We start from the raw sequence: 27,944 nt of genomic DNA, 5'->3' as shown, positions 1-27,944 counted from the left end.
CCATTATTCTGAACTATTGTGGTATATCCCATTTTTAGTACTCCGCTTCAAGCTTACCTACTGCTTATTGATGAAGAAGTAGACTGAAAGCTATAGCGAGATAGGTGCCAATCAGGAATATTCTGTTTGATAATTTTTATAATCGTGATCGGCGACGCAGACCAAATTTCCTTGGGCTCCAGAATAGCCTTATCAAGGTATTGAAGTCTGCGTCTAGTTAGAGCTCCACAATTACAGAGCAAATGTTCCGAGGTTTCGCTTTCGGTATTACAAAAGCGACAAATATCATCTTGCACTAAACCTATGTTTTTGAGATGGTATTTCCTCGGACAGTGTCCTGTTATAAGGCCCGTGATTGTGCTGAAGTCTTCCTTATTAAGACTCAGCAGTTGTTGAGTAATTTTAATACTCGGCGTGATAAATTTTTCTGACTGGTTAAGTTGTACCGCCAACCAGTTGCCTAACACTTCCCGGTCTTCCCATTTCTTCAGCTCACCTTTCAACACACAGTCAGAAATTCCACAGAATGGTTCTAGACCAGTAAAAGGTGAGCTTGAGCCGTTCCTGGCAAGTTCATCTGCTCGCTCGTTTCCCTCTATGCCGCAATGGCCAGGAATCCAGTACAGTTGTACCGAACTTAGTTGCCGTAAGAGGGAAATGCATTCCCAGACATTTTTTGAGGAGCATTCAAAAGCATTTAGAGCTTTAAGTGCCGCTTGACTGTCTGAGAATATGCAGATGTTAGCATGTCTATATTTTCTTTTAAGGCAGACATTTGAGCATTCTATTATCGCAGCTATTTCTGCCTGAAAAACTGTTGGCCAGTTTCCCATAGCTACAGAGATTTTTTGTTCTGGGACCATACACTCCAGCACCTGTTCTGATTCCCATTTTTGACCCATCAGTGTAGAACATGATTGAACCATTACGAACACTGGAACCGCCTTCATCCCATACTAAACGAGAAGGTTCAATTACACTGTATGGAATGTCGTAGTTAGTCCTAGGTTCCATCCAATCACTGTTCATCTCTGAGGATGGTCCTACGGGTAAGAGATTCAGGATGCTCAAGTGACCAATTTTGTCTCCGTCTAGTATTTTTTTCCATTGTTTAAGTTTTAGAGCGCTTTTTTTAGCCTCTAGCTGAACATGTTGGTTCAGAGGTAGCAAGTGAAGGATAGCCTCCAGTGCCTTCGAGGGTGTGCTTCGCATTGCTCCAGTAATTGCAACGCATGCTAGTCGTTGGAGTTTGTTTAGCTTTTTTGTAGCTACAGTCTCCTTGGTCTTTGGCCACCAGACTAATGAGGCATAGGTTTTTCTAGGCCGCACAATGGCAGTGTAGACCCACGTTACCATTTTTGGTTTAAGGCCCCATGTTCTTCTTATCATTTTAGAACATGCCCATAGGACCGTATTGGCCTTACTGATTATTGCATCTAAGTGCGCATTCCAGTTGAGTTTAGCATCTAGGATAACACCTAGATATTTCACTGAAGCGCTGCATTTTATTTCCACTCCCCCAAGATATAAAGACAGCAGATGCTGTTTTTTTTTTCTTTTTGGTGAATGGAATAATTGTTGTTTTTGAGGGATTTATGCTCAGACCTTCTCTGCCGTAATCTCGCAAAGTGACGCAAGCGCCAGAGGGAGAAATTTTCAGTACGAGACTTTTCGCAAAATTGCATGTATAATCAGTATTATGTACAATTGATGGAAATACCATCGGCTCGATTTTTGAAAAAATGCAGTTTTATTTAAGCATTATTACCAACGCCAGTTTGTTGTGGAAACAGCAACTTTTAATGGCTGTTTCCACAACCTATTGGCGTTCATCCATCAAAGTATGGGAGAATCTGTTTCCAAATATTTTCTACCACATGCCACCGTTGAGTGGAGCATGAGGTAGCATCAGGGAGAAGAGTTCTACACATTTTCCGTCTTCGTAGCGTGTGTCGAGCGGGCCAACGTAGTTGAGAACCCGATTGTAACAACTATGAACAGCACCTTCATTTCCAATCCAAAATGCAATTGAAAACATCCTTGTTGAATAAGATAATGCCGTCCGAAATTATCCGATGTAAAGCAAATACAGTTTACGCGAGGATGTTCTGAATTTTGTTATAAGATGCGTTTCGATGGAGATTTTAGAAGAGTGCAGCTGTTCAGCAAATCTGACATTTACCCTTCGATCAACTCTCAGCTTCAATTCATCCGAAAAAGACATTGAGCAAGTGAGGTAAGTGAACATCGTCAAGATGCTTTGTCCCTTGATTGATGTTGTTATTTGGAATTAGTTGTCCCTTCTCGTTCATTCTATGCCATCGGAACGGATTAAAAATCACATCGCATCAGATTCAAATTACATCACATTATAAGAGAATTGGCGCTTGCGCCAGATCACAGTGGAAATGGCGCTTACGCCATTCCGTTTTCAAGCTTTTACGGGGTAATTTTTCCACATTTCTATAAAACTTCGCAGTCGTTTGAAAGGATTTGGTATTCTTTATCGATCTATAACATAAAAAGTAAAATGTCAATTTTGGCGCTTGCGTCACTTTGCGAGTTCACGGCAGTTCTGTGGTACACCAAGTTTGTGTAAGGTTTAAGGCCATCCGCATTCTGCTCGATATCACGTCGTCGAACTTGCCTCGTACCATTATGACTAGATCATCAAGCCCACAATTTCAAAACCTTTTGCCTCTAAACTTGTCAGAAGGTCGTGACCAAAGGAGAGGTGATAGAACGCCTCCTTGTGGGCAACCCTTTGTTGCGATCACATAATTAGACGACCCGCCCAGTTCCGAGGTGATTTGTCTGTGTGTGCGCATACCATGGATCCATTCGACTCTACAGTTATCGAAGTGTCTCCTTCTCATTGCCTGTGCCATTGATAGATAAGAAGCATTATCAAAAGCACCTGTGATTGTGGATTTACCTGATTGGTAGGCAAACTGGTATTTGGATAGTGGGTGTTTGGACATGAATAGAGACTTTATGTATTCATATAATACTTTACATACATAGTTTTCAACAGTATTGATGATAAACTAATTGGTCTGAAAGCCTTTGGAAGTGATTTGTCGCGTTTTCCCGCTTTTGGGATGAAAACTACTTTCACAAGTCTCCATATCGAAGGAATGTGCTCTAGTATCAGAATTGCCTTAAAGATCTCGATTAGAGATGGAATTAGTTTTGATTCTCCATTTTGAATCAGGGCTGGAAAAATCCCATCTGCACCTGCAGATTTGTAAGGTAGAAAGAATCTCACCGCGTTTACTACCCTGGCCCTCGTGTAAGCTAATCCAGCAACTATATTTGCGACATCCTTTGCACTTTCGGATCCTGTGAGACGCCTTCGAGAGCATATTGTGTCGCCATTATAGCCAGGATTTGTATCCGAGTGGACAGATGTAGATCCCGGAAAGTGAGTCTTCATCAGTAAGTCTAGTACTTCTGAGGGGGTTTTTGTGAACAAACCGTCATCCTTTTTAAGCGATCCAAGCCCGTTCGAGTGGTCTTTTGCCAAAGTCTTGTTGAGTCTAGCAACGATCGGGGTATTTTCAATGCTTTCGCAGTTATATACCGAGGATTTTCGTTTAGATCGTCTCAGTTCTCTACTGTACTCAGTTAGGGCTCTCTTATATTGAGACCAGTCCGAGGTAATTTTTGCTCTGTTGAACAGTTTACGCGCCGTTTTGCGAAGCCGTTCGAGCCTTTTATTCCACCAAGGAACGTTTCTTGTCGAAGAAACTTTTCTCAGTGGGCAATTACTGTTGTAGGCAGAGACTATCGTTTCATTCAATTCTTTTGTAGCTGATTCAAGCTGCTGAATCGACCTTATTTTCGAGTTTAGAGTTTTTGACTAGAGTTCAAGTGCATACCGATCCCAATTGGTTTTTTTGGGATCTCGGTATTCTCTATGAACTTCCATGCCACCATTCCATTCAAAAACAATGTGTCTATGATCAGACAAAGACACCTCTTCGGAAACGTGCCAGTTACGGATATTTTCTTGAATAGCCGGGCTGCACAGCGTTAGATCTAAGACTTCTTGTCTGATAGCGTTAATGAAGGTTGGTTCATTCCCTTTGTTAGCAATATCTATGTTGTTTGACGAGAGAAATTCTAAAAGACACTCACCTCGGTAGTTAATATCCGTACTTGCCCACATTGTGTGATGATCATTGGCATCACATCCGATAATAAAGTCCTTGTTAATTTCCCTGCAGTAGCTTACAAACGCCGCTACCTCTCGTGGAGGAACCTCAGGAACGTCGCCTGGAAAGTAAGCCGACGCAATTGCGATGTCGGCCCTTCCTTTGGCGGTAGGAACTTCCACTCTAATCGCGACGATGTCCCTTTGAATGAACTCTGTAATAGGAAAGCATTCAATGTTTGCATTTACTAAGACAGCAGATCTTGGGGAGTCATGCTTGTCATCATAGAACAACTTACATGAACCTGTTTGAATACCTAGTATTCTTTTGTAAACTTTTAGTCTTTTGTAAACCTCCTGGATAGCACGCTCGACGCTGCTTTGGCGTGAGGGAGGTTTATTTGCAGAACTTTAGTGTTCTGCATTAGGTTGGGTTGTCCGATCTGGTGGTTCATTTGGGAGGATCAGAGTCCCATCTGTTTTTTTTTTTGAAAATTAGGTCAGGTTTTTTGCTTGTTCCAGTTTCCATATTCGTATTGGATCTGGGATGGGTTTGAAGAAACTCACCTTTTTTACTTGGCACATTCGAGGTTCCTAACCTGTTTGCGATAACCGTTGAGTTTGTACCGCTTGGGCCGGGAATACTCAGAATGCCAAGCTTCTTGTTTTTCGGAGAAGCTTCACGAGGGCGCTTTGATTTACCAGAAACCCTTCTGACGACTTCTTGAGCATTTTGTGGTTCCACTATTTTCGAGTCGCTAGTCTCTGAAGACTTCTGATTTCCTGGGTTTTTTGGAATTTTTAGGTTCCCCGTTTTTTGGCCCCAGATCTCCTTTGAATACACCGGAGCTTTTATGGTTTATGACTTGGCGCTGCTTTGGATTTGTTTTCCTCAGCTTAGTTTCGCCAAATCGGAAGTTTATATTGAAGGTTGTGCTAGTTAGTTGACGCATTGAAGCTTCGTCGACTGTTAGCGTCCAGTCCGCGTGAATTTCGTTGGGATTGGATCTCTTTAGTATTCGCCATTTATCGGTGGAGAGATTTTCATTTTGACTTTCAATGAGGCTTTTGAGTCTCTCGTCGCTGAATGTTGCGCTTTGTGGGAAAAAAGCATGGATAATTTCTGGACGCGGAATATTTTTGGCGTCTAGAGTAACCAGTTTGATGTTGTCGTCTAGGATTATCCGGGAACCACTTTCTTCAACCATTCCGAAGTTTGATGGTCTTTGCACGAAAGGATTAGATAACCTGACTTATACTATTCAAATAACTATTCAAATTCCCTGACCTTTTTTTTTTAAAGATTACATATATGTTTTCTACGCACTTTAAACAATAATGAAATCTATAAATTAAGTTATTAACCATCCGACCAGCAACGAACCACCCGCGAAGCGATAATTTATCATCAACAAATACCAGACATGGGGGTCTCCGTAGCCACATTGGTTGCGCGTTCGCTTAGTAAGCGATCGATCGTGAGTTCAAAACTCAGGGCCCTCATTGACCATCTTTGTGTTGTTACAGAATAACTACGGCCACGCAACAATCATCTGCGATGGAGATCGATCCACGGTCGAAATAAGATCGATTCATCCATACAACTGCTCTGCTCTGCAAGACACATCGGGCTGCTGTTCTATAAATAATTCAACAATGATCAATCAACTGTCTCCACTGTCCGGTGGTCCAACTGGATAATGGAAGAACAGAAAGAATACTCTTACGCCTAAATGGCTACTGTGTGAATGTACCATATGTAATGGTATAGAAGGAATACTGGCGAATGGCAACTGTGTAATGTGCTAATTATATAGATATGATAACCATGTGACATGTACATTCGGCTCTGTTACAGCCAAAATGCTAATGAGCCTTAAATAAATAAATGGGATAAAAACAAAAAAAATACCAGACATCGACTTAGTCATCTCATATCACAGAATCCAAAAACATAACCAATATCACGATCCAAGATCATAATAAACAATCGTTTCATTTATTTTCCATCTACCGTTTTATCTCATATCCCGAACAGTCTCAAATTCCGAACACTTTTTTTTTCAAATATAAATTTACTAAACTTTTATGTTATTAATAATTGAACAATGAAAACACAGACATTCTTTGAGGTATAGGCTTCATTTTGTCATCATTTACAGGTATCAATACAGCCTATAATTTATAATATTGGACTTATTGCAAAAAAGTGACAGTCAAACCCAATGATAAAATAAAATGATACAAGCATCGTTCATTTTTCAGTTTTTGTTGTTGTTCTGGTTCTGGTTCTTACAAAAAAGCAATCAAAATATGCTTTTTTGTAAGCACCTACAATAACTGGGTGAAAAAAATGATATTTTATGCAGAAATCTCCGTTGAAATTAATATTGAAGTAGTGTTCGGAATATGAATCAAATTTCTACGCATGATTCAAATTCCGAGCACTTCATTTTCAAATTTTGTTCGCCGTTTTGTTCGATGACTTGTTCCCAACGAGATGCCAACTTCATAATACCCTTGTTATAGATGCTCGCTTCCTTATTGGCAAAAAACTCGGATAGCCAATTTTCACAGGCCTCTTTTGTGGCTAACTTCTGACTACCTAGTTCGTTCGCCATGGACAAAAACAGGTGGTAGTCACTTGGTGCAAGGTCCGGACTATACGGCGGATGCAAAAGAACCTCCCATCCGAGCTCCCGGAGCTTCTGGCGCGTCACCAAAGAAGTGTGTGGCCTGGCGTTGTCCTGATGGAAGACAATGCGGCCTCTGTTTATCAAAGATGGCCTCTTCTTCATGAGTGCTACCTTCAAGCGGTCCAGTTGTTGGCAGTACAGGTCCGAATTGAGCGTTTGGCCATAGGGAAGCAGCTCATAATAAAGGGTGTGTCACATCAAATTGCATCACGGAAAAAACGCTGTAGAAATTTATTTTTTAGGAATTATATCTTCAGCTTTCGCTTATAATCAGATAAGAGTGTATAGATCACGTTGGCCATGCTTCACTGTCAATTTTTCGTAAATTTGGAAAAATGTCGTCGAACGAAAAAGAGCGTCGTGAATTAATCCTGCACACTCATTTCGAGAATCCGGAGTTGTCACATCGGGACATCGGTAAGATGCTGGGAATCGTCCAATCCACGGTCAGCAGAGTACTAAAACGATACTTCGAGAACCTAACCATCGACCGGAAGGTGAAGAACGGCAAAAATGGATGCTCCGTCAGTGAAAAATCACAAGCGCGTAGTTAAGCAGTTTAGACGTGATCCGAGAAGTTCGGTCCGGGATGTCGCCAATAAGCTGAATTTGTCAAGTTCATTCGTCCAGCGGACCAAGCAGCTGGAGGGCCTGCGTACATACAAGGTTCAGAAGGCTCCTAACCGCGACGAAAGGCAAAACATGGTGGGGAAGACGCGAGCCCGGAAGCTGTACACCGAAATGCTGACGAAGCCGCATTGCCTGGTAATGGACGACGAAACCTACGTCAAAGCGGACTTTCGTCAGCTGCCGGGCCTGTTGTTCTTCTCCGCAGAGGACAAATTCAGCGTTCCGGAGGATATTCGCAAGCAGAAACTATCCAAGTTTGCCAAAAAGTAAGCCCCCTTCGTGATGACCGGCACGGTAAACGGGCAGGTTTACATTTAGGAGTGCCTACAGAAGCGCTTACTTCCACTATTGAAGCAGCACGAGGGCCCGACCATCTTCTGGCCGGATCTCTCTTCGTGCCACTATTCAAAGGACGTGTTGGAGTGGTACGAAGCCAACGGGGTCACCTTCGTGCCAAAGGAAATGAACCGCCCAACGCGCCGAAGCTTCGCCCAATAGAGAAATATTGGGCGATTATGAAGCAGGCCCTCCAGAAGAACCCAAAAGTTGTCAAATCGGAGGCGGACTTCAAGAGAAAATGGATTTCTGTTAAAAAAACTACAACCTGACGTTGTACAGAACCTTATGGACGGGGTAAAGAGGAAGGTGCGAGCATACGGGCTTGGGCTCGAGTATGAATAAAAAGAAAATGCCAAAAGTTGTTTAATAGTTTTTATTTTACTGTCTAAAATTTTCAAAAGGATCGGTCTACTGGGCGAATTTCTACAGCGTTTTTTCCGTGATGCAATTTGATGTGACACACCCTTTAGGTTATTCCTTGACAATCCCACCAAACACACAGCAGTACCTTCCTGGCCGTTAATGTGGGCTTGGCCACCGTCTGAGCCGCTCCAGCGGGCTTCGACCACGACCGTTTGCGCTTCACGTTGTCGTAAGTGACCCACTTTTCATCGCCAGTCACCATCCGCTTCAGAAACGGGTCGATTTTGTTGCGATTCACATGCGTACGGTCAAAGATGTTTTTTTGCGTCAACGTGTGTGGCACCCATACATCGAGCTTCTTTGTGAATCCAAGCTTCTTCAAATGGTTAATAACGGTTTGATGACTTATCCCCAGCTCTTGGCCGATGCTACGGCTGCTACTATGCCGGTCTTTCTCGGCTAGTTCAGCGATTTTGTCGCAATTTTCGACGACAGGCCCTCCGGAGCGTGGCGCATCTTCGACGACCTCTACACCAGAACGAAAACGTTGAAACCATCGTTGTGCGGTGGAAATGGAAACTGTATCGGGTCCATAAACTGCACAAATTTAATTGGCAGCTTGAGATGCATTTTTGCCTTTGTCATAATAGTAATGTAAAATATGTCGGATTTTCTCTTTATTTTGCTCCATATTTGCGACACTATAACTCACGAACGACTTAACCAAACAAAACACTGTCAAGGACTATATTATAGCGCGCAATACCTTTCCAACAAGCTATAGTATGACGCGATACAATGAATACAACTAGAACTACGCGCTTACAACGACACCTCGCGGAAATACCGCAGGACTTTTTTGACAGCCTAATATAAATCAAGTTTCTACGCATGATTTAAATTGCGAACACTTCATTTTTCAATGTGAATTTACTGAACTTTAATGTTATAAATAATTTAATAATCAAAACCTTGACATTATTTTGCTTATAGACTTAATTTTAACATTATTTATAGGTATTACTACAGATATAGCACTTGGTCCAGAAACCATGTAAACTATGAAAACAAATATAATTAATAATTACGAAAGGAAAATCCATTTTTTTGCGGGTATAACATTTTTCCAAAAAAGACTAGCAAATTGACTTCAATTTGATATATCGATCATATGAATCGGTCCAGTAGTTCAAAAGATATGATTTAAAAAAAAAAATTTCTGTTCGGAATTTGAGACAAAAGTGATTAAACATATTTTTGGTTTTTCACCATGAATATGTATTTGTAAATCAATTTTATTGTAGTCAAATGAAAAAGAAGACTCTATTGTAACCAAAAATCAATTTAATTTCGCGAAAGATTGCCATTTTGAGTAATGAGACACTGTTCAATGGCCAACAAAGCTCAAGTGTTCGGAATTTGAGACAAAACGGTACAAAATTTAGCGATAGGGATAGAACATAGGAAAATTATATATAGGTGTATCCTAATACTCTGTATTGAGTTCTTACGTGAAGGTCAATGAAGGCACATTGGTGCCAAAGTATTTTTTAGGGAAACTCCGTGAAGAAGTTTTAACCTATGACGGATTTCATGCCAACTCGTCTTAGGAGTTGGCAGCACCATCTCAGATATCAGTGAAACGTTGTGGGTGTAAAGACATTTGACTCAATTGAGCAATTTTGCTTACCTGAAATCTTCGGAAAAGAATTAAACTACTTTTTGAAAAAGGTAGAATTTTTTCTTTCTCTATTTTTTATATAAATTTATAACCCAAATTTATAACCCCTAAACTATAATATCTACAAAATTCTGGTCAAAGGAGGAAATGCAGGAAATTACTTATATTTTCATAAAAAACACAAAAAAAAGTTAAACAAAAATTACATTGAAAAATAGTTATTTTAAAAATTGTAGTTCATTTTTGTCAAAAACATATTTTTTTAAACTGTGAGTAACCCTTAAAATTTCTAATTAGTCACCCATACATTGGAAGATGGATACTTTTACAGAGGTAAAGGTTTTCCAACAACAACTTTCTCATGTTTTCATTGAAAAAATACAACGAACCCTAATTTTGTTTAAATTCATCATAGCGATATAGCGTTAGGTTTTAAGATTCTTCGAAAAAAAATTTTTAAAATCTCTATATATTGGGTTGGGGAAAAAGAAATGTCGTATATTGTCAATATATGGCAACACTTGAACATATCTTGTGTTGTACTTATCGCATCGAGTCATACTATACGGCTATTTAAAGACGACAATCTGTGCTACAAGTGTCGTTTTGATAGTGTTGTGATTGTCCTTTTCAGTCTCAAGTTATAGCGCGTCAAAGATAGAGTCCACCAAGCAAGAAATTCGTCATATTTTACGTTTTTACTACCTGCGAGGTAAAACTGCTACGAAGGCGGCCGAAAAAATTGTGTAGTTTATGGACCCGATACTGTAACAATTCGCACAGCACAGCGTTGGTTTGATCAATTTCGTTCTGGTTTAGTGGCTGTCGAAGATACACCCCGTACTGGTAGGCCAATCGTCGTGGAAACCAATAAAATCGTTGAAATCATCCAAGTAGATCGGCATGTGAGCACTCGCTCAATTGGCCAGGAACTGGGTATAGACCATAAAACCGTTTGGAATCATTTGCATAGGATTGGATTCCAAAAAAAAACTGGATGTATGGGTGCCACACGAGTTGACACAAAAAAATCTTTGAGACCGATTCAACGCCTGCGATGCAATGCTGAAACGAAACGAACTCGACCCATTTTTGAAGAAGATGGTGCCTGGTGATGAAAAGTGGATCACGTACGCCAACCTAAAGCGAAAAAAGTTGTGGTCGAAGCGCGGTGAGCCGGCCCAAACCATCGCCAAGCCCAGATTGACGACCAGGATGGTTTTGCTGTGTGTTTGGTGGGATTGGTTGGGAATCATCCACTATGAGCTGCTCAACTATGGCCAGACCCTCAACTCGGTTCTCTACTGTGAGCAGCTCGACCGTTTGAAGCAGGTGATTGACCAGAAGAGGCCAGAAATGATCAATAGGAATGGTGTTGTTTTCCACCCGGACAACGCTCGGCCTCACATATCTTTGATGACCCGCCAGAAGCTACGGGAGCTCGGATGGGATGTCCTATTGCACCCACCGTATAGTCCGGACCTGGCTCCAAGTGATTACCATCTCTTCCGGTCCATGCAAAACGCTCTTGGTTATACTAAGTTGGCCTCAAAAGAGGCTTGCGAAAACTGGCTGTCTGGGAGGTTTTATAAGGGGGGGATAATGAAGTAGCCTTCAAAATGGCGAACAAAACGGCGCATATTTGACTTAAATTGGATAATTTAAAGTATGTTAAATAAAGCGCCAAATTTCGATCAGAAATACGACATTTGTTTTTCCCCAACCCTATATATAAATCATAGGTCTCATCACGAACGTTACTTCACGGTGAAAACGAAATGAAATACATATACCGTTTTGTCTCATATTCCGAAACCCTGACATTCTTTGGGTTGTAGGTTTTATTTTAAGGTTATTTACAGGTATCGATACAGTCTATAATTTATAATACCAAGCATTTGCAAAAAATGTGACTGTCAAAACCAGTGATAAAATGTTTGTGTTAGTAAATTCCGTAAAAAAAGCATCACGAATTTTTCCGTTTTTGTAGATGTTTCATCCTTTTTGCTTGATGTTTTCATGTAAAGTGCTAAAAAGGATCTACTACATATCGATGAACAAATGAGCTTTCGTGCAGAAATCTTCATTAAAATTTTGCATTTAAGTAATGTTCGGAATTTGAATCAAGTTTTGACGCATGATTCGAATTCCGAACAGAAGATGCTTTAGCACACTATTTTCAGGCAAATATAGTAATAATTCACAAATTGGGATACAAGGGCAATCAAATTCTGGAGCAACAATACAAAAATACCGTTTGTTAACAAATGTTTGTAAGCTCTTTTCTTGCAAAACGTAGGTCTCAACCCCACTCTCTTAACCTCTCTTAAACTGGTCACCTGGTATTAATCAATGACATATTTTTAGTTTTCACCATGACCAATTATTTGTAAATCAATATTATTGTAGTCAAATAAAATATTGTATTGTATTGTATCCAAAAATCAAACTAATTTCGGGAAAGAGTACCATTTTGAGTAACGAGATACAGTTTAAAGACCAACGAAGCTTAAATGTTCGGAATTTGTGACTAAACAGTAAATGGTTTCTTTGTAAGCTGAGGTTGTTTTTGTATCAGATATCCAAAAATCAAAGATGTGATCATTATCGTTTTTGAGTTATGATTTTTCAAAGTTAAACGTTGGTGCGAAAAATAAAATTTTCCCCTTTTTTTCAAAAATGATTTTTTTTTGAAAATTCATAACTTTTGAACTACTGGAGCGAATTTGATGATCGACATATCAAATTAAAGCCAATTAGGTCTTCTTAGACTTGAATAGGAATACGATTTCCCTTGTTCCTATCTTATTATTAGGCTATTAGGCTACTTCAACCAAAACATCTCAACTTTGGAAAATCATAACTCAAAAACGAAAAAAAATCATATCTTAAATTTTGGTTATGTTATGTAAAGAAACCTCAGCTTTCAGGAAGCAAAATATAAACAATATAGTGCCCTTGCTCCCGAAACTATGTAAACTATAAAAAAACAATTAAAATCAATAATTGCGAGAACTAAATCCAATGTTTTTGCGAGTATAACATTTTTTTCAAAAAAGATCAGCTAATTGGCTTTAATTTGATATATCGATTTTCTGAATCGGTCCAGTAGTTCAAAAGTTGTGATTTTTTTTTAAATTGCATTTTCGCTGTTCGGAATATGAGTCAGTGACAAAAATGGTGTTCGGAATTTGAGACAAATGTGATTAAGCATATTTTTAGTTTTTCATCATGAATATGTAACTGAAAATCAATTTTATTCAAGCCAAATGAAAAAAGGCTCTATTCTATCCAACAATCAAATTAATTTCGCCGAAAAGTACCATTTTGAATAATGAGACAATGTTGAATGGCCACCAAAGCTTAAGTGTTCGGAATTTGAGACAAAACGGTATCTTTTCAGGCAAATCATTTCGTTTTCATCATTTCGTTGAATTTCAATGAATATTTTGAATCTTTAGGACAATATCTAAGGCATTACATAGGAGTTTTTGAAAAATCGAAAAATTGATAGAATGGCGCTCATTCTTGTTAAAAATAAGTTATTTTTCATGAAACATCGCATGAAAGCTCATTAAAAATCGAAAAAATTAGATATCAAAAAACGGCTGTGTAACGCTTTAGAAAATCAATTCTTACACGCTGATAAAAAATTTCAGCCAAATCGGTCGAGTAGGTCCTGAGATATCGATACAACCAGTTGAAGAAACATGGTTTCGAGAAAAATACGTTTGAATATTCGTACCGAAATACTATGTCTCTTGAGGTGACTTCATACTGTTGCCTGTAACTTTCCAACGAAATCAAATCTTTTTAGGACATCATTTCTGAGCGCATATGCTTCCCAAAAATGCAAAAACCAAAATTCGATTTTTTCGATTTTCCAGATCGGGGTCCCCCTTAAGGTAGTAAAAATTAAAAAAAATAATAATATTTTAATGGTTCATGCGATAATGAGATGCACAAAGATTTATTCAAATCAAATGAGGAATGAATCGGTTAAATAGAACTTGAGATATCGTTTACGCCAACTTGAAAAACGCTAGTTTCGAAAAAAAACGCGTTTGAAGCATTGTGTCAAAATAGTACTAGATTAGATACAGCATCAATAAAATGGCTATAAAATATGGCGATAAAAAATGGGATTTTCTAACATCTTATAATCTTGAATGTACAAATTTCAGAAATATGTAGAAAAATATTTCGATGTTTTCCATATTTCTAGATTAGAGAAAAATAGACAAAAAGTATCCAGTATCCTAATGAATGAATATTCAAATATGATTGAAACCAAAATCGTCATTCAAACTTAGTCAAATAAGCCCTCAAACTATCCTGTTTGCTGTTATTAATCTCCAACATGTTTTTACAGAGCAGATTTTCGACAGTTATCATCATTTGGATTGAAATATCCCCAAAATCAATCAAATCTGATTCAGTCACAAATAATTACACAAAAAACGTATCCCAAAAATTATCATCCAACGCAAGAAGCCATAATCCATGCCGCAAAACAAACCATACCAATCATTTCGAAGTAAGCACCGCCATGGCGAAACGTGGGATGATTCCTAATTTAGAATCAATTTCACAACCACTCGTCTCCGCCATCAACCGATCCGATGAGTTGAGAGGAGCCCAAATTGAAACAATAAAATGAGGCTCATCCTTCTACCCAGACCGGTCTCACCCATGACAAGGCATTATTTATCGCTTCGTCTCGGGGCCCAGCCTTATCGGACACTAATCTGAAAGGGGAAATTCCTTTATTAAAATACGGTTGTCTGGCTTATGCGAAAAAATAAAATGCAAAAATAAAATAAACGGTTCAGTGTGCGGAAAATTTCAGTAAAAGCTACAACTAATGCTCCCTTTCTTGCCGTCCGTCCCTGTCCCTGTCACACATGCTCGGCTGAGAAGTGGCCTCGTCTCAACAAGTTGTGCCCCGGCGGATAAAGTTCACCCTTTCCAGATTTTGATTGAACTCAGCGTGTATGTGTGTGTGTGTGTGCGTGTGTGTCCGCCGGAATCTGTCCCGTCTGTGTCACGTTCCACAAATTGCTAGCCCGGCAGTCAGCAGCATTTCGTTTCAGTTTCATTCTAAGTCCGCCGAGACAAGCCGGAAGGATATTCTTTTATGCTGAAACATTACTACGGAACGGAACGGCACACAAAGGACTGCCCAAATCGTTTATCCTTATACAGGTCGGACTCGATTATATGTGATTCGATTACATACAATTTTGGACTCCATTATACACAGTTTGAAAATTTTTCTTTTTTCAAATTTCAAATATAACTTACTTCAAGAAGAAATGTAACCTTTCAACGTTAAGGTGTAATTTAAGTGGCTATTACATGTACAGTGGGGTAAAAATTGTGATTTTTGAAGATTTTGCATGATTTTAACCAGGAATTGTTTATATCGATATTGCAACCAAATTAAGAAAGATAGAAGTTGGGTGTCTAAGAACAAATTGTAGAGCGGTTAGAGAGCTTCAATTCAGTTGATAGAAACAATCTAGTTTGATATAAAATTTTAGGATGAAATAATAATAACACATTGAAATTATCAACTTTTAAGTTTTTCACTTCCAAAGTGTTATTAAAATCCACTAATTTAGATGTTCCACTACTATATCCTATACTAAATTTTCTCATCTTTCAAATGAAAGCAACAGAATCGACTTCCGTAGCGTACTTTGTAATGTAAAGACAGTTTGAGGCAACAGAAGCCGAAAACAAAAAAAGTTCTAGAACACTGTCATTGTTGAAATTCGAACATATGCGTAGACGATTTTTTTCATCAAATATAGTCTATCACCTCCTGAGAGAATCTGGATAAATTTATTTTTTTCATGTGAGAAAGGTGTTTTCTGACTTCAAGGGGATGAATCAGAAAAAAAATCTTCTTTTGTATTCAAAACACGAAAAACATATGTAAAAAACGAACAAAAAAAATTTTTTTGACTCGATTATATGCAGTGAAAAGAAAACATAAACTGCATATAATCGAGTCCGCGCTGTACTGTGTTCTTAGTCTGCTGTTCGGAATCATCGTTTTCGAATATAAGTCCAACATGGCCTTGAGGCGAAGGACAGTCCCAGAAACGGATTTCTTGTGTGTGTATGCGTGCATTTGTGTGATTCGTGAAGCGGAAAGCAGTTTGAATATTTTAAATCTTGTTTCGCAGATCAAATGGATCTCGGTGGATGGGATGCAAAAGTGAAGGAAAAGCTAACAGTCAAAAAATGGTATAATATGAAAATCTCTCATCTTTAATGTTGTCTAAATCACTTTACTGTCACTAAATGTGTTTTTAGTATTCCCGCCGGTTCGTTTGAGGATTTTTGTGTTTGCTTCGTGATTGTGTACTGATAATGTGGATTCGGCGGTAAAACGAATAAACAGATGGTGTAGTAAAAAGCCTGTGCTTGGGAATATATTAACTGTGTTAATTTTCTAGAAAAAGCAGCTGTCGGTCGAATTTAATACAGTTGAAATGAGAAAACAAAAGTAAAAACCTTCGTGGCAGTGGCGTAGTGTACGGGGGCGGTCCGCCCCGGGTGTCATCCTTAGAGGGGTGATACCCATGACCATATATTGTCATATTTTATTGAAAAAAAAATATAGGAGGTTGCGTCCAAGACACGATCACATTGTTGACGTAGAACTACGCTGTTATTTTATATAAGTCGCAAGTTTATAACTTCGGATATTATTTTATAATGCTGTGAAGTTTTAGAAATAAGTGTTTGGTAGAATGTCATGTCATCATGCTACATGTTATTAAGTATTGCCTCAGTGGAATTACACATTTAGGCGTCGTTCTTACGACGTAAACCAAGCGCCAAATAAGCGTTCGTCATAACATGCATACAGAGGCATACATCGGTGGCTTGAAGATACTATAGACTATAAACACTTATAAATTTGCATTATTCAAAAAAGAAATGGTTCTGTTAATATTACTGGTCTCGAAAAAAGTTGCATTACTTTCTCATGCTCGAGATAAGCGCAGCTGTCATCCTTAGTGGAGAAAAGCACGCGAACCCAAATAACTTTTAACATTCCGGTACGACATTCAAGATGTTTGGTATTCCACAAATAATTTTTCGTGACAGGGTCAATGCACACGGGAGCAGATACAAATTGGGTTTCAGCGTAGCGAAGATGCACTATTTTTACGTACAGGTTACGAAGCACGCACGTACGCACACGTATATCCATATATCTTCTCAACAAAAGCCCTTCCGGTTATTGCCGGTCTAGATTAGCTTAGCTCTCATCCTTTGTGGAGAGAGTTTGCGAAACCGAAATTCCAGAACATTTATTTTCTTGATGGGCCGACGATAGCCTAGCTTGATGATTCCCACACAATTGTTCTCAAAACAATGCAATGACGTCAGTTTGATGCAATGATTGCAATGCCAGAGTCATCAGCGTGTGAGTAATTTGGTCGCGTCCTCAGCTCAATCCGAAACACGGACATGTGATGACGCAAAACAACGAAGAACAAGCGATGTTCATTGTCTTGAATACAGAACGTAACTGAATGTTTGCCTTAGCGATATCCACTGTTTATACTCTAGGCAAGTATTCTCCTTCATTCTTCTTCTTCTTTCTCTTTGTTCACGGAGACTTTTAATCTTATGATTTCCATTTCGTTGCTCGTCGATAAGTTGCCCGTTATTGACAGCTCTGTTCGGGAAAGCACACAAATGGACAGAACAAATGTATGGGGAAATGGAAACGCTTATAATTTCCATGAATTTTAACCATTTAAACCCCAGGGGATCGTAAAGTATAGCATATCAAACAAATCTTAGGGAATTCGAAAAAAAAATTCCATGAAAAATTCCATGTTATAGAATCAAATTTTTTTTTTCATGTTCATTATATTTACGTCTTTCTTTTCTGTACTAGGGTAGAAGTTCAAAGTCTCGGAAGCGAGAAGGTACAAGGTTTTGAGCGTCAATATATCTCTGCCTGATGAACGAAATGGTATGAAAATAACATTATTCGAAGGATAAAAGGTCTACGAGAGATGTTTTTTACTTATTGTCCATAAAACGTGATTCAACAGCTGAAAACTGATTTGAAAGCAACCTATTTGAATCATTATAAATAGCGATAACTTCTTGGAATTACACTTCAGTTTCTATTGGTCTGCGGTTGAAGCATGATGCATAATGCCGACCTCTGTTCGTTTCTCTCTTGCTGCCGTGATGAACAGACCTGCAAAATCGTTTACTTTTGAATGCACCCAAGAGGTAACAATATGATTTCTCACACATTCGGACAGTTGACTAGGTGTTCCCGTGATTTATTTATAGGATTGAATAAGCACGTCTTGATGATTCGAGTTTCGAACGCCAAAAAGAGACCACAAGCGGAAGAATATTGTTTCGTATATGTTTGAACAGACCGTAAGACAATTCCAAGGGAAACCAAAGATGCTACTGATTTAGATGCTACTTCAAACAAATGATTACTAAGCGAACGGTAGTCATACGGTTATATCACAGATATAACCCATTTCTATTTTTTTTGTTTTAGGTGGGAAAAGCTGCAGATTTGAATAACAATATCTTCTGAAATCCAAATCGCATTTGCTCGCAAAGAACAAATGGCTTCCGTTTTTCTCGATATCAAAGGGGCATTTGATTCAGTTTCCATGGAAATTCTCTCAGAGAAGCTTCATAATCGTGGACTTTCACCAAATTCTCAACAATTTCCTGTACAATTTACTGTCAGAAAAGCACATGATTTTCTCTCATGACAGCTCGAAATCTTCTCGTTACAGTTTTATGGGCCTACCACAAGGCTCCTGCCTAAGCCCCCTCTTGTACAGTTTTTACGTCAATGATATAGATGATTGTCTAACTAGAGACTGCACGCTGAGACAACTTGCAGACGATGGAGTTATTTCCATCACGGGTACTAATCCCGTCGTTCTGCGAAAGTCGTTGCAAGATACCCTGAACAATCTGTTCACGTGGACCCTCAAGCTGGGTATCGAATTATCTACGGAGAAAACTGAAATGTCGTTTTTTCTAGGAAGCACGAACCCGCCCAATTCCAGCTTTACCTATCCGGCAAAACGATCCAACACTCTATGTTTTTCAAATACCTGGGTGTATATTTTTATTCTAAATGTACCTGGGGGAGACACATTGCGTATTTGAAACAGAAATGCCAGCAAAGAATCAATTTTCTCCAAACAATTACCGGAACATGGTGGGGTGCCCATCCAGGAGACCTCATTCAGTTGTACAAAACAACGATATTATCAGTGTTAGAATATGGCAGTTTTTGCTTCCGATCAGCTGCCAGGATTCATATTCTCAAGCTGGAGAGAATACAATATCGTTGCTTGCGTATAGCAATGGGGTGTTTGCATTCGACACATACGATGAGTCTCGAAGTTTTGGCAGGAGTACCCCCGCTTACTCTTCGGTTCACAGAATTATTCTACAGATTTCTCATCCGTTGCAAGATCATAAATCCATTGGTGATTGATAACTTCGAAAATCTCAGTCAAGTTTTATGTCTTTATACCATGAGTACCTTACCCACGACGTGCACCCTTCACCAGGAATCTCCAACCAAGTTTGCTTCCCTTACTTCTGCAATTCCCCTGTCATTTTTGATCTGTCCATGCGACAAAAAATCCATGGAATCCCAGATCACCTACGCTCCGATTCTATTCCGCCGATATTTTCGGCAGAATATGGGAAAGTTGGATCTGATAAAATGTTCTTTACTGACGGTTCATTCATAAACGGGTCCACTGGCTTCGGCATCTTCAATGAAAATTCCAGTGCCTCTTTCAAACTCAAAGATCCTTGTTCCGTGTATGTCGCTGAACTGGGTGCGATATATTACGCATTAGGGATCTGGCACTAACGTTCCTAGAGGAACTTCGCCGTCTCAACGTAGTATTACTTGCGTCATTTTTATTAGTACTTAGTTGAGATTTCTATGCCAAATAACACGCCTTGAATGCATTCTGAGTGGCAAGCTCTAGAATACGCGTGATCACAGTGCAAGTCTGAGGAAATTTCTTTGACGAAAAATTCCCCCGACCAGAATGGGAATCGAACCCGAACACCCGGCATGTCAGTTATGACGCTAACCACTCGGCCACGGGAGCACGACTTAGTCGCGGCAATACATACACACACTCTTTACAGATGCACGGGTCGAAGGTAGTGCAGTCCACTGATCATTCAACAAGAGCCAAAGGTTGTACCGCTCATGACAACTCTACACGAGCTGATGATTGCGCCGGCTAGTGACCATTCTATCCTGGATTCCTCGAGTCGAGAAAGACGCACCACGCTAGATATGGGGTACAGACTAGGGGGGCGTTGCTGATTAATGGTCAGCTGAGGAAGTATCCCGTGTCGGGCACAGGTACAGAGCATTGGAGACAGCAACATCACAATTACGAAAACACTTGTAATACTAACCTCGAGCCAACCGCGAGTAATTGGTTACATATTACTAACATAGTTATAAGGCAAACATTGTCGAAATATTGAACTCTCGGCCCCGTTAGGCTGACGCCATATGAGCCTTAATGAAATATATATTTTGGATAAAAAAAAATATCCTTCAACAACTGGAAGGTCAGGGTTAAGTTTTCATGAAGTCCCGTTCACAGGCTATCGACCGCTCCAACCATGTTATGAGGACAAAATGAATTTTCTAAGAATCTACAGTGTGTTACATGTTCTAGTACTGCTTAACACGTTGAGTGCCACGCTTTTATAGCGACTATGGAAATTTTTAAACGTATTAGAGCCTACGTTTCTTATTTCTCTTTAATACTTCTGTGTTATCTGTACTTCTGATTCGCTGTACTACATGAAGAGATCTAGCGCAGAATATTTGCAAACCAAATCACCATCTCGGAGTAACGTTGTGATAAGACTCAATGAACTGGTAATTTATCTCGCAGACTGTTTACTTATATAATAAATTAATTTAAATTTCTTATTCTAACACTAAATACATTTTTGGTCAAAGTAAAATCAAACTCCTCACAAACATCATTAAACGATCGCAAACACAAACAAAAACAATTATTGAAACCATAGATCGTTCTGTGGAAAGGTATTAGAAACAATGAAGAATTCCGAAATCGGCGAGGAGGAATATTCCACGGAACCTGCTGTAGCAGTTCGGGGCAATCCACGTTGTCTGTTATGAGGTCGAAGATGAAAAGTCGTTGTAGTTTCTTACGCCTGTCAGATAGGGTTTCCAAATTGATCAGCTTGCAGCGGTCAGGATAGCTGGGAAGGTTGACTGGGTCATTCCATGGGAGCTGACGCAAGGCAAACCGCATGAAACTTCTCTGAATCCGCTCAATTGCAAGCATTTGCGTAACTTGGAATGGAGACCAAACCGGAGAAGCATATTCCAAAATACTGCGAACCAGTGAGCAGTACAGCGTTTTGAGGCAATACACATCGGTGAAACCTGAGGCATGACGACGAATGAAACCAAGTACAGTGTATGCTTTAGCGGTTGCGATACTTATGTGCTCGTTAAACTTCAATTTAGAGTCGATCGTTACTCCCAGATCACAAATCGAATTCACACGTTCCAGAGAATCCAATCCCATATCATAATGATGACTAATGAAGTTTTTGCAGCGAGTGTATGATATTGCTTTACATTTGTTACTGTTTACGCGCATACCGTTGTCACCGCACCAGATCAGTAGACGATTTATATCCTCTTGTATTGTGTCACAATCGCTGATGGATGTAATCACGCGGAAAATTTTTAAATCATCGGCGAAACCAAGTTTGGATGACGAAAGCAACTTATACAGGTCGTTGATATATATGATGAATATCAATGGACCCAGGATACTTCTTTGAGGCACACCAGATGGAATGTTGAATGTCATAGAGCGCACGGAATTCACCACGACGAAAGCCTTGCGGGCTGATAAATAAGAATGCAGCCATTCAGTAATCCAATTCGGAAATCCTAAGTGATTCATTTTTTTAATGATGAGGTTATGCGGCACTGTATCGAAAGCTTTCGCGAAATCTACATATACCGAGTCCACTTGCTGCTTAGATTCTAACAGCCGTGATATTGCTGACACATAGCACATAAGATTTGTTGTTATAGAACGTCGTTTCATGAAACCGTGTTGGCTGTTAGAGATCATCGGTGAAACAACTCTGTACAAAACTGCGTGAATCAGTTTTTCGAACACTTTACTTAGGCTGCATAGTATTGAAACACCACGGTAATTGGTGACACAACTGTAACTTCCGGATTTATGAATCGATACTATGGATGCCATTTTCCATGCCAGTGGAAATACTTTGTCCTGAAGTGAGCGGTATGCAATTAGTTTTCATGCGTTGCAGAAAGAATGACTTTATATTCCAATTCAATCTCGCGAAGTGTTGCTTTGTCTGCTACATTTTTTGTATGGAAATATCGGTTGCGTGCTTTTCGGAGATGGTTGCGAAGTTTCCGCAGCTCGGGAGTCCACCAAGATTTGTTGAAAACAGATACAGAAGCTCGTTTCTTTCGAGGTACGTGACGATTGATAACGTCATAAAGTAATTCGTAGAAAGCTGTTAACATCTGGTCTACTGTATCGCAATTCGGGAGTCTATTCCACTCGACACTGGTAAGAACGGAATTCAAAAAGTGAAAGTCACATATCGAATAGTCAAGTTTGGTACATCTATCCTGATCGTCCATTAATGTTTGTGCGTCATTCTCGTCAAGTAGTAATATGAAAGGTGCGTGGTGGTCATCGGGAGGCAACAATGGAGCTGGCGGTGTGATCACGTCAAGATACTCGGGAAGGTTGGTGAATACTAAGTCAAGAAGTCTGGCATTTGTGTTGATAAAACGATTAATCTGCCTTAATCCATTCGCAAACATTGCTTCAATAAAATTTATCTCTGTTTCAGTCGACGCGTTTGAGGGAATGTAACTATTGATGTCCTCGTCGAGATGCCATCGTAGATTAGGTAGATTGAAATCACCGATCGACAAGATTAAGTCTGATTCCGAGAGACGATCAGCTACTGTTTGCACTGCACTTGCGTGAGCAGTATATAACTCGCTGCTAGAATTTGGTGGGAGATAGATGGCGACGTAGAGAAAGCGAAGCTGAGATTTTATCCGAACTGCGATTTGTTCAAGTACTTCACTGTTGGTCATCGAAACAGGCTCACACACTAGATAGTTTTTGACAGCAATTAGAACCCCACCACCCCGCGAGTGACGACTGGTAAGATCATTACGATCACAGCGGAAGAAAGCGTAATCGGATGAGATTTCACTGCTATCGATGTCGGTCTTTAGCCATGTTTCCGTGAAAACAAGTACGTCATAATCGCAGCTGGATAACAGCAAGCGCAATTGAGCGATTTTTGTACGCAGGCCTCTGACGTTTTGGTAGTACACACACAGTTGCATCTTTTCGGTCACCTCCACGTGAATATCTTCATCATCTAACTGAATTTCCGCCAGAATACGTCGGCTGGAAGCGATCGACATTACTGAGGGAGAAGTGCTCCAAACACGTGTATACTTGCCTGCGGAGACATGTTGGAAGACCCCAACACTTTCCTCGATCTCAGGGTCGGGATGACTGGTGTACACCGGCAGAAATGGCTCGACTGAGATGAGGCGGTTTGGGGCTTCCATGAGACTAGCAGGCGTGCATCCCGACAGCGGCATAATGTTCGATCGTGGTAGTTGATGTTCGTGGGCCATTTCAATAGCCTCGTCTTTAGAATGAAATTCGGTTGGAGTATAGCGGCTAGAAACGACGGACGTTACTGGGCGAGAAGTGTTCCAAACATTTGAATACTTGCCTGAAATGACGTTTTGGAAGACCCCATTGCCATACTCAAACTCAGGACCAGGATGACTGTTGATTGCTGGCATAATTGGCTCGACTGAGATGAGGTGGTTTGGGGCTTCCATAAAACTGTCAGGCGTGCATCCCGGTGAAGTTGATCCAGTCATCATTCTCTCACAGTGACCTGCATTGGTGATATAGTGTGTTCTATTACTGCGTCGTTTGTAGTACGATGTGATTGCTGGTTCAGGGTTTTTTGCGGTTCCCAAAAATTTCCATTTATCCGGTTATCCGAGAACTCACGGAACAGAATCCCTTTAGGCCACGTCGAGGTGCAGAGCGCTTTCGTTTTTAGTTCTGAATCCATACCAACCTTGAACGAACCGAAGGACAGCGTGCTAAGATCACGTCCTTTGGCAACAAGTCTTACAACTTCGATGTCGTCGTTGTCTAGGCGTTGTTTTGCGAGGGCAGCAACTTGTTCGGCTGAAACATTCCGAGAAATCCTTGACACGTACAGCCAAAACTTTCTGTTGTTAGTTGGTACAGTTGAGACGCCTAGTGTGGGAGATACAGAACCACCTGTTCCAGCTATCAAGGTTGTTTTCATCTGCGTACTTCCGTTGTTTGGACCAAACAGACGACGACTTCTTACAGAGGTAGGTCCTAATGCTGGACGATATGTATTCTTTGGCGTGAGTGAGTTTGAATTAATAAGAGCAGTAAAATTTAGTTTGATTTCCGCCTTGAGCTCCGTCAAAATTTCAGATTTCAAACTTTCCACGATTTTATTGTGCTTTCCCAGCAAATCCTCCTGACCTGTTTCGTACGCAGAACGAACGGATCTTCGCAGACGCATGTCCTTCATGAGATTTGAGCAAGATTGACACATCCAGAACAGTTGCTTGCTTTTCAATATTTCACCCATGTATTGGATATTGAGACCGCTGCATTTCGGATGGAAAACTGCATTACAAAATCCCTGACAAATTACTTGTTCATCGATAGCATCGGTGGCGCAGGCGTGACAAACAGAGGACATCGTGATGCGAAAGCACAATTCTATATATTAAATTCGATATCGATACTTTGAATTGAATCTGATTTATTCAAGACTCTGTTCGGAGAATCGGAGCTTTGCTGTTTTTCTGATTCTGACTACTATGCAACGTTGCATGCAATGCGGTAGTGTGTACTCGCTTGCGGTTGGCGCTAGTGTGCAAAATTTGGTACGGGAGTGGAGATACAACAGTATCACAACAATAGAAGCGTAGAATAATCCACTTGAGTTTCCTTGCCAATGTTTGGACTGAATATTTGAGACTATAATAACAGTAGCACAGGCACTTAATTAGAATCTCGTACAAAACACAATTCGGAATACAATCAATATATTACACAATGAAATACGTCAAAGTAAAAACACTGAACATAAACACGACTTGATACGACAATTATAATGACGAGATTATTCATGATATTCATTTTGCTAGAGATACTAAGACTCCGTAGACATTTGAAGGCCGCTAAAAATAAATTCTAATGATGTCATTTATGAGACTGCGTTGGATGTGTTACAGTTTATCATGAAGTGGGACTTCCAAGAATCGCTTAAAAATTTTACAGTGAGTTTGAAGCTGTTTCTATCCCTGTGGCATCTTGTGAAGAGCCTTATCAGAGTTGAAATTGATTTAAAAATTGCGGTCAACGATAGGGCAGACATGTTGAACACGTTAAACCCCGCACCGTTATTGCTGCGTAATCATTGAGCCCGCTTCAAGAGAGCGAAAGCGCGCTTAACGGGAAGCACTTGTACAATATCAGTGTCGGTCTTAGCTCCCAAAGTTATTTATTTGACAAGAATTTTTGAGTTACATTTCGACACCCAAAAATAAACATTTTTTTATTATATACAGTGCGAGAAATTCCTATAAGCGCACATGTATATTTTGGCTGTAAGATTAACTAGATATATATTTCCAAAATATTTTCATGGGATTTAAATGACCTTCGAACATCAAGTTTATCTTGCCAAGAAAAGTCCCAATCCTATTCTCAACAGTTATTCAGAGTGAGAAAAACGTGTTTTCAAGGTAGAAATTCTTATAAGCGCGCATCAGACTTTTTTTATCAAAGAACGATTTATACATGAAAATGACAGCATTCAATATTTGGTTGGTTTACCATTTTTCAGAATAGTTTCATAGACACGGTTTGGCATTGAATCAATCAGGTTATCCAACATTTCATGTGGAATATTATTCCACTCGTCCCTTACACATCTCTCCAACTCACGAACTGTTGCAAATTGCCGTCCACCACTGTAGAATCGCCTTGCCAGGATTCCCCAGAGATTCTCGATGGGATTGAGATCCGGGCTACGAGCTGGCCAATCCATAACCTGAATGTTTCTTTCGGAAAACCATGACAATGATTTCTTGCTTACGTGAATGGCAGCATTATCCTGCTGGAAGATGAAGTTGTCGTCCATAATGTCTTCTGTAAATGGCACCAAAACACTGTCCAGTAGCTCTACATGGTTGTCGGAGTTCATCCTTGTCGAAATAGTGGCGATAGGAGTCTTCCCTTTTCTTGAAAACGCAGCCCACACCATGAGACTTCCACCACCAAAATTCCTGCTCAACTTCACTTCGGGATTTTTTCGTAGATCATGCCAATAATACGCGCAGTAGTCGGGACCATCAAGATTGAACTTTTTCTCGTCGGAAAAAATCACTTCATTCCACATCCATGTGCTGTTTAGTGAAATCCAATCTTGCTTTAATGTGCCTTGGGGTGAGGTTTGGTTTCTTTGCCTTCTTCGTGTAAACCAGATGTCCAGATCAACGCAAAATTTGGGAAACACGTCGTTTGGATATGGGAAGGTCCAGTTCTTGCTTTATTTCCGAAGCATTAAATTTTCCAGTCTCCCCAAGCTGAATGATGCGGTTCCGGTCGCGGTTTGAAATTTTGCAGTTACCTTTATTCTTCCTTCTGATGCCATATTTTGGGCCCTTCTTGAAAAAAATCCGGACCACTGTTTCTCCTCTATCGATCTGCTATCTACCGGTTGCTTAAACAAATATCCTTCAATTCGGTTATTAATCTCCGCACAGTTTCGTCCAAGAACTTTCCTTTCGGCATCGTGCTTTAAATTCAATTGCGCTACTTCACTGCACTGCTTAGCTGATTGTGGTTAACTCGTTCTCACGTTACAACCTTACCAGGATGTGTTGAAAGATGTTTAAATATTGGTGGGAAAATATTTAAAATGCCAGTTGCGCTTATGAGAATTTCGCACCATAATTTAAAAAATGTTTTAGTAAAAAATACTTATAAAATAATATACTTATAAAATAATTTCATTTGTAAAACTTTTTGTAAACTACATTAAAATGAAAAACAGTTGTTCTGACATAAAATACAGACCAGAACCACTCCATATTTCACCAACTGGCGACTGCTGACGATTTTTCTATCGTCTCCTTCTACAGGACACGTTTTCCCACAACGACTCGCCCGAAAAAGTAAACAACAAAAATCCAATTCGGTTAGTGGCTTTTCCCAAGACTTTAATTATTAATTTTTAATTTCCCATGGCTACCGAATATCAATTTTTAACCCATTGGAAGGAAAACCACGCGCCGTTATATTTCTGGTTTCCCCTCTTCCTGATTCCGAATCACTTCGGCAAAAGTTTGCTGCCCACTCGGGCCTCAGCGCCTCGGTATCTGCCGATGGCACTGACGGCAGTAATATCTTTTGTAGATTTACATATTTTTGCAGCTTTTTCCCTAACGGGTGTGTTAATGATGAAGAGCAACCAAAGCTGACCTCCCACCCCCCGGCTCGTGTGTCCGACTATACGTGATGTGGTCGGAATGCGTTGCTTCTTCAAATCCCACAATCGCCAACATCGAGGTCATGATGATGCCTGCGAATGGAGCCGTTTGGTGATAATTCCATATCGAGACGCATTGGGACACGAAAACAACATCTCTGTATATTTCCTTGCCCGCGGCATTCGGGGTTTGCCTTGTACCCAAATAAAATACCGACCCCGAGAGAAATGAAAACAAACAATCCACAAAGCTATTTTTTCGAGGCGAGAGTCGAAAAGAGTTATGGCATGAAGTCACGCTGATGTATTTTTGTCTTCGTTCCCCGAAAGTGTTTTACGGGCTCAGAGTTTTATACTGCTTCGTCTGCTCCTTTTAATTCGA

General features: G+C 40.0%; 2 protein-coding genes across 2 annotated transcripts in view; one reads left to right on the top strand and one right to left on the bottom strand.

Annotated features, from left to right (window-relative positions):
- Positions 1 to 27,944, top strand: part of LOC129764761 (uncharacterized) — a 477,799-nt gene that overhangs the window by 27,747 nt on the left and 422,108 nt on the right. The gene's annotated exons all lie outside the window — the stretch shown is intronic.
- LOC129765741 (uncharacterized) lies at positions 23,888 to 24,763 on the bottom strand. Its single transcript, XM_055766163.1, has one exon. The coding sequence runs from the start codon at positions 24,761 to 24,763 to the stop codon at positions 23,888 to 23,890; it is 876 nt and encodes a 291-aa protein (XP_055622138.1).

This window comes from Toxorhynchites rutilus, chromosome 2, assembly GCF_029784135.1.
Source record: "Toxorhynchites rutilus septentrionalis strain SRP chromosome 2, ASM2978413v1, whole genome shotgun sequence".
Taxonomy (NCBI): domain Eukaryota; kingdom Metazoa; phylum Arthropoda; class Insecta; order Diptera; family Culicidae; genus Toxorhynchites; species Toxorhynchites rutilus.
This window is presented reverse-complemented; position numbering and strand designations above follow the sequence as displayed.